At 31.6% G+C, this 10,408-nt stretch overlaps 3 protein-coding genes across 3 annotated transcripts in view; 1 reads left to right on the top strand and 2 right to left on the bottom strand.

Moving 5' to 3' along the window:
• The window catches only part of LOC108573012 (probable ATP-dependent RNA helicase DDX47), a 3,667-nt gene extending 1,605 nt beyond the window's left edge, over window positions 1-2,062 (top strand). The window contains exons 2-8 of the mRNA XM_017935369.1: window positions 274-367; window positions 455-619; window positions 702-868; window positions 938-1,174; window positions 1,243-1,466; window positions 1,544-1,805; window positions 1,882-2,062. Coding sequence (XP_017790858.1) covers window positions 274-367; window positions 455-619; window positions 702-868; window positions 938-1,174; window positions 1,243-1,466; window positions 1,544-1,805; window positions 1,882-2,025 — 1,293 coding nt within the window. The 3' untranslated portion in view covers window positions 2,026-2,062. The remainder of the gene's footprint in view (window positions 1-273; window positions 368-454; window positions 620-701; window positions 869-937; window positions 1,175-1,242; window positions 1,467-1,543; window positions 1,806-1,881) is intronic.
• Window positions 1-4,259, bottom strand: part of LOC108573057 (phosphopantothenoylcysteine decarboxylase) — a 9,612-nt gene extending 5,353 nt beyond the window's left edge. The window contains exon 1 of the mRNA XM_017935420.1: window positions 4,249-4,259. Coding sequence (XP_017790909.1) covers window positions 4,249-4,259 — 11 coding nt within the window. The remainder of the gene's footprint in view (window positions 1-4,248) is intronic.
• Window positions 4,260-4,926: 667 nt separating this feature from the next.
• On the bottom strand, window positions 4,927-9,772 carry LOC108573072 (CCR4-NOT transcription complex subunit 3). Its single transcript, XM_017935437.1, has 9 exons — window positions 9,427-9,772; window positions 8,283-8,515; window positions 8,049-8,204; window positions 7,783-7,962; window positions 7,382-7,669; window positions 7,014-7,269; window positions 6,312-6,919; window positions 5,992-6,201; window positions 4,927-5,025 (listed from the first exon to the last, which is right to left on the bottom strand). The coding sequence occupies exons 1-9, from the start codon at window positions 9,449-9,451 to the stop codon at window positions 4,927-4,929; spliced, it is 2,055 nt and encodes a 684-aa protein (XP_017790926.1). The 5' UTR covers window positions 9,452-9,772.
• Window positions 9,773-10,408: the final 636 nt, after the last annotated feature.

Raw genomic sequence — 10,408 nt, 5'->3', positions numbered from 1 at the left:
TTTTGATCATTTCAATCGAAAAATTGTAACTTAATTTAACCTAAAAGGAAAGATTCCGTTATATATTTCTATTTAAATGTTTACGCAATTACAATTAAATAAATTGAATTTTATGTGTACAAACAACAGTTTACATGTTGTAGGTTACAACATATTACGATAGTTATGTATAGCAATGCAACTATTTCAAGATTTTTGTATGTGTAATTAAATGAAATTGTTGAATAATTAATATTCATTGGTGAAAATAATACAATTTGTAAATATTTATAGGGTATAGTGGATACATTATGTAAAACATGTGAAGATCTAAAGTGGAAGTCACCTACAAAAATTCAATGTGAAGCTATTCCATTAGCACTGGAAGGTGAATTTTAAAACATCTATATATATAAAAGAGTCAGTATAACTAAATTAAAACATCTTTCTCAAAATTGAATCTCCAATTTTTTAGGCAAAGATATAATAGGATTAGCAGAAACTGGTTCAGGAAAAACTGCTGCTTTTGCTCTTCCTATATTGCAAGCATTATTAGAAAATCCTCAAAGATATTTCGCTTTAATTTTGACACCTACAAGAGAATTAGCATTTCAAATATCAGAACAATTTGAAGCTTTAGGTAATAAATATTTCATTATTTTACTTCTTAGTATTATTAAATATTATTATTTCATAGTGACTATAATGTTATTATATTTTAGGATCAAGTATTGGTGTAAAATGTGCAGTAATAGTAGGTGGAATGGACATGATGTCACAAGCACTACTGTTAGCAAAGAAACCACATATTTTAATTGCTACTCCAGGTAGATTGATTGATCATTTGGAAAACACCAAAGGTTTCAATCTACGTTCATTAAAATTCTTGGTAATTAATAATAGATTTTTGTTATGTATATTAACAAAGTCGATATATTTATGATTTCAATTCTAATAGGTTATGGATGAAGCAGATAGAATTTTAAATATGGATTTTGAAATTGAAGTAGATAAAATTTTAAGGGTAATTCCTAGAGAAAGAAGAACATTATTGTTTTCTGCAACCATGACTAAAAAAGTTCAAAAACTACAACGGGCATCTTTGCGAAATCCTGTTAAAGTAGAAGTTTCAACAAAGTATCAAACTGTTGAAAAGTTACAGCAATATTATATATTTATTCCTGTTAAATTCAAGGTACAAATAATTCCCTAACTTTTTAGTTTATGAAATTTCTCTTTTTGTATTAAAATTTCATATTGCAGGATGTATACCTTGTACACATTTTGAATGAATTAGCAGGCAACAGTTTTATAATATTTTGTGCAACCTGTAATAATGCACTTAGAACTGCCCTTCTTTTACGAAATTTAGGCTTCACTGCTGTTCCTTTACACGGACAGATGTCACAAAATAAGAGAATAGCCGCACTTACTAAATTCAAGGCAAAAAATCGATCTATACTTATTTCCACAGATGTTGCCAGCAGGTAAATAGACATTACTTGATTTATTCAGTTATAAGAGTACTGTTTTTAATTCATATTTTTATCCTTTTTTCTTACAGGGGTCTCGATATTCCTCATGTAGATATTGTAATAAATTTTGATATACCTACGCATAGTAAAGATTACATACATAGAGTTGGACGTACTGCACGTGCTGGTCGTTCTGGTCGTTCCATTACATTTGTAACACAGTACGATGTAGAGTTGTATCAAAGAATAGAACAATTGATATCAAAACAACTACCATTGTATCCTACGCAAGAAGAGGAAGTGATGATACTTCAAGAAAGAGTAGCGGAATCACAACGTATTGTAAAAATGGTAAATTCGATTTTTCACCATTTGATTCAGTTACAGTAGTGTATATAGAACTAACAAAATTATTACGTTATTTCAGGAAATGAAAGATATAGAGGATAGCAAGAAAATGGGAAAACGAAAAAAACATCAGGACGATAATGAAGATGATGATACGGAACAATCTGTTGGAGTTAGGAAAAGACTAAAAGGAAAAAGTAAAGAAAAGGGGAAAAAGAGATAAATAGTTTAGCAGCCTTATAAAGTATATTTACTTTTTCTTAATAAATAATTGAAACGCAAAGTAGTATTTGTTTTTATTTGCATTGTTATTTGTATGTTTTTTTTTATAAATCAAACCACCATTCCCTCATATATCTATATATATATTCCGTATATTTATTTCAAACTCACAGTTTGTATTAAGATCCTTAAGTAGCTGCTCATTTATAAAACCACATTTACTGCTTTTTGCGACTTTCAAGTATTTATCTTTACTAAAATGGTGAGAATGAATTTCTTCGACGATTATTGCTGTGTGAATTTATTAGTATATAACTAATAAAATTGACTAAAAGTGGTTATTGAATTGTTACAAAGAAAATCTAAACTATTATGTTCAAATGTAAAAGAAGAAAGATTCTTTAATATTAAAGAAATCATTGTACTGTTGTAATAATTTCTTTCCACTGAGCAAACATTTCTACTGACAAGAGTAATGTAAGATACAGCAAAATCACCTTCTCTTTCATTTGCTGCACTATTTTTTGGTATTGATAGAAGACCAATGGTAGAAAATTTGTTAAACTACATACCCAATTCAATTTCCTACTTGCACATTTTTATCTGTATTACGAAACAAAATCCGGTACATTAGAAAATGCAAAACAAAAATTAGAAGCACTTCCTATTAAAATAACTATAAAACCTTTTAATAAATGCAAAAATATTACACACAGCACTCTGTTGCAAAATTTGTTAAATTTTTTCTCAAACTTCTTTAGAAAATAAGAAGTTAGCATTGTCCAGATTCTCATAGTACAAAATATCCAGGAACGATAATGTTCCATTTTAATTCTACAATTATAATGCAACATCTAAAAACTATAATGTTATTCAACTGTATAAAGTAGCAATAAATCCTTCTTTCTTATTTTTTGCATATAATATTGAATAGTTGTATCTTTTTTCATACATTAGGGACTGTAAAATGATCTCATCAAAGGTGCACTGAAGAATAATGTAATGCTGTATAAAGTGAAAGTATTCGATTTAACTTGTATCTGATTTCCATTGCAAGGTATGCTAATTAAAATGTTATGATATAAACTGCAATTCTTATTGACCTATCTCTCTCATTAATATATCATTAACAAGCATAACACCTTCGATACACGTTAAAATATTGAACACTATTGAAGGGTCATTGATAATGGATGGTGCATAACCACATCGCAAAATGTTTAGGAAACATGTTAAAAATATATCTGAAGCACGTTATAACATATAAATGAACATTTCCTGCAAAACCTTTCGTTTTGTCAAGAAACATAATTATTCGATAGGATTATCGAATACTGCCTCTAAAGTAAATTGAAAAAAAAAAAAAAAAAAAAAAACATGATTAGATATTATCATGCAAATATAATGATCGTCGCAATTTCGTTTATAACAAGAGTATCTGCTTAGAATATATCTATTCTTTGTTCAGTAAGTTCAATTACCATCCTAAGGCTAAGTCAATCAGGTGAGAAATCTTAACTTTTTCCTTTATTACTAATGAATGCAATATGCCTAATCTCGTTGTCAAAGGCTTTTGTAATGACGAATAACACGCATGCAAGCGATCATTTCAGTCTCTGAAGCAAAAATTATTTTGTCTGAAGTTATTTATTCCAAATGTCGATACCGCCTCGCATCATTTAACAAGAAATATTAAAAATTGAGATGAGGAAATATACACATATGTACATGTCAAACTACAGAGAATGTTTCTCCATTTATTTTTAATCAGAGATGCTTCGCTATTGGTAGTACCGACAATTTATAATAAATAAGTTCGTACAATATGGCTTTATTTTTCATTCGCTCTTTCTCTCGCTCTCTCTCTCTCTCTCTCTCTCTCTCTCTCTCTATCTCTCTATTTTATTAATTCATAAATACATATGCACAATGATTATCACGAATCGTCATTTGACGAACACAGTACGTTACGCGTAAAAATTGCTGAAGAAGAATTAAATCAAAACTCCTGAATCGACAAGATGTGCAGCAGAGAAGTAGCTAATCACGCTACTTTGAATATAAAATGAACCCGTGTTTTACTTCAACGATGAGTTCGAGTTTCATCCTTAAATTGTCAGAACATATGTATAAGTAACCTGGTTGAGGGTAGAAATCTAATGGATGGAATGTTCTGAATGCAAGGTGTCAGAGATGTGTCAAATGTGACAAAAATTGAAACAACTTAGGTTTCATTTAAATGAGAAATAAAATATATTCCATAATATTATTATTCACTATTTCTACACATTCTGTACAGTAATTCAATTTAAGGGTTTTATACCTCAATATACTTTATACAAAAAGGCTACTTATAATCTAGCATTAAGACATACCATAGCATGAGCGCCCTCCACCTTACCGCCAAACGGCAGATGGGCCGCACGCATGTTTGTACTGGTATTACAGAGTCAGTCGCCAGCGAGTATAACTTCTTCCTCTTGTATCACACACCACACACTAAAATATTAAAAGTGTGTCTCTGGTGCTTTTCATATCATTATTTTTTATAGTTAAAATTTACTGTCCCCGATTAACTTACTCCATTCGTTTTATTAGTTGCATTTTTTGTTTCTTTCAATTGCGTGATTCGTGTTTTGCTTTTCTGTTTCTCGAAAAGGAATATATAGATGAGATTACCGTCGTAATGTCAAAATATATGAAGTATCTTCATTGCCTGCCATACACGAGCTTTTTCTTCTTTTTTGTTTCATTTACTTTTTTCTGAGATACTCTTTACCAATAAATAAAATTATATTTTGTGAAAATATAGAATTGTAAAAAATAAAATCTGTCTTTTCGATTTGTGATAATACCGGTACAGAAATAGTGTATTTCGGAGACTCCACAAGCAACAGGACTGTTAATTCAGATCTCTGTCCTCTAAGTACTTGTACTCAAATGTAAAACCTTCCTTTTTTCTCTGTCCCCATTTTTCGTAATCAAAATAAATGTAGGTTCCCTGTAACAATTATATTTTACATAGTCAACTTCTGTTATATAGAACATTTCATAAAGAAACCGACAAACTTCTCTAGCATACTTGCAACTCATTTTGAGCCAAAATGCTTCGATACACTACGGGACTATATCAATTTGTCATAAAGTTGTAACAATAAAATATAATATGCACGTCCTTAAGCAAAACAGAGTCTTTTCTTTCTAATTTTCTATTTATTTTCCATTTTACTTATTTATTTTTATTTACATCCCATAAATACTGTTCGAATTGATGGTCTCCCATTTGTAAACATAGTTGCTATCGAGGTAAGCATTGTTTAGTCTTGAGTGTCAAATAGCGGTATGTGGCTCACGATAGGTACTTACAAACATTTTTGGCAAAATAATCTTCCTCTCTATTTAGATGTTGATGACAAAAATCGGGGTATAACTTGAACAAGATGTGGTCATCCCAATTTACTGCAGAAACGACAGCCTACGTGTACAGTCTTATTTTCGATAGATAAATCGAAAGGAATGAACCTGTATCATGGCCCCTTTTGTCGTTATATTTAAATCTTTTGAACTTCTTTCCATAGCTACATAAAATCTTAAGCTCTACAGTTGTGAAAAATCAAATTGGTACACGTAATATAGTATATAACGAGTGAAAACATAGAAAATTATTTTATTTTATAAATATAACGGTAACATTCATCGCAGAGTCGAGGACAACTACGTTTTAATTAAATGTAACCAAAGGTAAAGAGAAATTAAAATGAAAAATAAAAAGCTACTACTCTGTTTAGGTACGCGTCTGCAACATCTTACTTTTGATATTACTTTTTAGCAAGTAGAAATAGACCTACAGTGTGTATCACATTTTTGATGTTGGAGAAGTTTGTCGATTTCTTCACGGGGCATCCTGTATGTTTAACTCGCATCACTAATTGTTAATTTTATTAATAAATTAATATCTTATATTAACCTGTTCATATTCCTCGTTAATCACTTTTGGTTCTTCATGCCTTTGAAACCACATCATATATTTTGTGTGAAACCTCCAACTTTGTTTCTTTAGAGCTTTTGCTGCCAGGTACTGGCCTTTAGAACCTTCCATGTAATAAAATATGAAGAATAATGTTTCCGTAGAAAGACGTTGGAAGAACTCCACAGTATCAGAATGGGGAAGTTGAACCTAACATATAAAGCACATATGAATAAAAGTATAAAAGAAACTAAGAGTTGCATTACTATAGCATCTCTAAGGAGTCAATAGTGTTATTTTAAATAATGATACAATGATACCTGTTGGTAGTAAGGAGGCGTTGGACATAAATTTCTTGGTAAATATGACCGTAAACGTTCAGAATCAGATGGATGAGGCATATGATAGTAAGCGGCCTCCATCATCTGGAATTGTAGCTGATGTTCTTTTTGAAGAGGTACCGGCCCGAGTGGCGCAACACCAAGCAAAGGAGGAATGTGTGCTTCCGAAGTGGCATTATTGTTGTTATTGTTCGTCTTAGCACTATCAAAGATGTTTCTATTCGACTCGGACGGTGGTATTTCCAGACCTGCTCGGACAATTACTTGTTGGGCTATAGATTTCAAAGAGGACATGCCATCAGGAAGCTTAGGGATGAGACCATTGGCAGTGGATGGCGCTGGCGAACAGGAATTTGCAGGCAGAGGTGAAGACCTACTGCTAACTGACGACTGTGGTGAAGAAGATGGTGGGATCGGCGTTGTCATTTCGGTTTCACTGTTGTGATTCTGATTTTGTTGGTTGTGTAATACGTGTGTCGTTTGTATGGGCGCCGGATTATTGTGCTGCTGCGAGATCGTTTGTGGCACATTCGAGGTAACGCTGGATGTGGATGATGATGACAACAAACCATTTTCACTGCTATGAGCTGTAAATATTGAAAACAAATTATAAATTTGCCAAATATACGTTCCGATAAAACTGCTTGCCCAATAAATTATGTACTTTTACAAATTACGTACAAGATGTTTTACTAGAGGTAGAATGGATGGCTTGTGAATTACTATGTGACGCAGCTACTGTGGCAAAATTGCCAGCATTTGTCGTAGCGATGTGATTACTTGTAGAACTAGGCGAGCTATGGCTAGGAGTCATGGGAATGGTCTTGCTTGGAGTGCTGCTCGATAATAAATTCGATTTTATGGTGGCAGTGCTTCCCGTGGTTGGAATGCTCGCCTGTGAATTTATTAGTGGCCTGACTGCTGTGGGTTTCACAGGCTGAAATTGAAGCATTAAACAGAAATTTATGCATTGTTAACTATATTACAGTTATCGATACACAGATGTAATAAACCATTGAAATGTGATATTCGTAAAATTGTATACACACCTTTGTTTTCTTGTCATTATCTGTAGAACTATCACTTGAATGGTTGTGCATGGTGGAACTCAATGGGGGTGATGGTATAGGTGAAGTACCAGAGTTAGTTGAGGTTGGTGTACCTCCAGTCTCATTACTATTGTTGCTGTCTGTAGTTGCTGATGAGGGAATACCAACTCCAGACAACTCCACTTCATCGAGACCAATAATATCATCATATATATATTCATTTTCCTCAAAATCAGGTTCTTGTGAGGATTCGATATAATATTCTACATCGTCCTTTATCCTCTTAATCTGTGGAATAATTGAGAAAATAAAAAATAAATAATTTAGAAGATTAAAATAGCAATTTGATCAACGTCTACTTAATAATTATCACATTCTTCTGGCAAAACTGGTAAACTTACAGTGTTAACTTCAACAGACATATTGTCCAACATACGCAACAATGTTTCCAATTTACGGATATGATAACGATGTTTATCAAGCTTTGCTTTTAATTCATCCATTCTATCCTGCTTATCTTTATCTAACCTTTTTTTCTTTCCTGCGAGTAACGACTCTATCTCGGATTCAAATGTATCCAGCTATATTTAAATTAATCATCAACACATTACATTTTTCACAAAATAATACTTTTAAGTCCGCTCCAGTATCACCTTTTATTTCGTACCTGAAGATTTAATGCATCTATGGAATTTGCAAGCCAATTGCTAACTTCTTCCCTTTCTTTCTGAGCTGGATCAAGTTTTTGAGCTGCTCCCAGTCCTTCCTTCGAATAAGCTTTTGTTTTTGTTTCTCTTTCCACAACTTTAAACCTTTCCATTTGCTGAAAAGAACATATTATACTTAATAGATATTACATAGTAATCTTTGCAATTTTTATTTCTTACTAAAACATACTTACAGTTTCGATTAACTTCCTATATTCGAGAAGTGTGCTTTTATCCTTAATCTCACCTGACGCAAGCCAGGTTTTGATTTGATCACGCAACCTCTGAAGTTTCTTGATTTCCTTCTTAAGGTCCGCTTCATATTTCTCTTTCTGATTACTATTTGTAGCATTATGAACTTTCTGCCAAATGTCCTCAAACGTTTCTACACCCTCTGTTACTTTTTTAAGGCACCGATCTATTTCACCTAAAATTTAGAAAAATATGTATTACTTAGCTGTATAAACATACATCAATGAGTATATAACATATTACTGATATTCATTCCTTATTTTTAACATAAACATAGATAACTGAGTACAAATGTAAATTTCGAAATTCAATATAAAAACAGATTAATCAATTAAAAACCATTATTATAATATCAAGTTGATTTATTATTAAATTGAAAAATAAATTGTCTGCAATAAATGCCATGTAAACTATTTATTTAATTAAGTAATATTTTTAATGCTGTATACATGATAAAATGCATCATACAATAACTGCTTTAATATTTTACAACATACATAAAACTTAAATGCTGTAACTGACCAACGCATAAATCACAAAAGTAATTGGTACACAATGAAATATAATGAACATTTTTTTGTGTGTTTAAGTATTGCTTTAAAAACTATTACTAAGAGAATACGTAACTAATAATGATTTATAAAAGCTTATTATTAAGATTATGCTAAAAACTTCACATCGATAAAAGCTTTGCATAATTGTACCTCGTACCATTATGTGTATGTATGATGCAAGTACATTGTAAAGTTATTTTAAAGGTTATGCTGACATAAGGAAGCAATATTAGAGTACCATAAATACAGCTCACGCAAGAAAAAATAACTTATATTAAAGAAACATATGAAAAGTTGAATAGAACACACCACTCTATCATACCCTGGCAACTTGTACCAACTGTCAGACACAGAAGCCTGTGTGCGAGTAGATAACGCGAGTTAAAAATAGGCTACTGCTGATCGTAAATACGAGCGTTTAAACTGGCAGAGAACTGCAGAACGCGAAACAAGAACGAAAGCAAAGTTGTAGTAGTGCAGGGCCATAACAAAATTTCTAAATGTAAACATGCTGGAAACATTTTCTTCTCACCTTGCAACTTTCTCGTCGCAGCCATGGCTATGTAAACATGTGATACAATAATTCATGCATAGTCTAGACGTAATGGAAAAAATACAGAACAATTTTACGGAACAAATAGTCGCTGATCTTTTATTCCCTGTATAATATGGGAGGCTTGGCCACAAGATGGCTTCCGTTTTCAAATGACAACGTCCGACCGTCCGTGAACGAGTTGCGTTGATACTCGCTTCGTTTTTCCGTCAATCTTTTAATCTTGACAGTGTACAATATGCGCTACGTTTGGTCGAGTATCGACAGCACATAAAAATACACAAAAAGTGATAGCATCAACAAATGATATATATGAAATACTGAATAAATGAGATGGTGTATTATGCATTGGCGCATTCACACATTCTACCTAACGCACATACTTAACATGTTCGCGTTCATAAACCAATCGAAATTTGGTTGAACCTTTCGATGCATTCACAACAATTACGACAGCAATATTCTTTTACACATTTCTAAAATTATAGATATAGCAATTTTATCCCAATATATAATCTCGAAAAAAGATCACTAATACTGGTAAAATTATTTGAAAATCACAATACAAAAAAATGAAATTTATTATATTAAATAATTTAGATTTTTTTCGCAAGTTATCTACAACTTCTAAAATAGCGTATTAATGCAGTTTTTTTTTTAAATCTCGAAACAAACATTAATGGAAATGTTTCCTACATAACAATAATCCTCGCTTCTATTCTTACTTTATTTTCCAAATGCGTGTTAGAGATAATAGACATAATTCCATTCGTCTAATTATAATACATATTTTTATACCAAAATTCGTATAAACTTAAGACAAATGTGACTAAATTAGACATAATAAATCTGTACATGTATTCGCTTAAGTCAAATGTATACTAAGCTGAAAGATGTATTTAAAAAAAATATACGAAATTATCTTATGAATAAAAACGTCCAAATATAGGCTTAAAATTTT

Source organism: Habropoda laboriosa, unplaced genomic scaffold (assembly GCF_001263275.1).
Source record: "Habropoda laboriosa isolate 0110345459 unplaced genomic scaffold, ASM126327v1 scaffold89, whole genome shotgun sequence".
In the NCBI taxonomy this organism is placed as follows: Eukaryota; Metazoa; Arthropoda; class Insecta; order Hymenoptera; family Apidae; genus Habropoda; species Habropoda laboriosa.
This window is presented reverse-complemented; position numbering and strand designations above follow the sequence as displayed.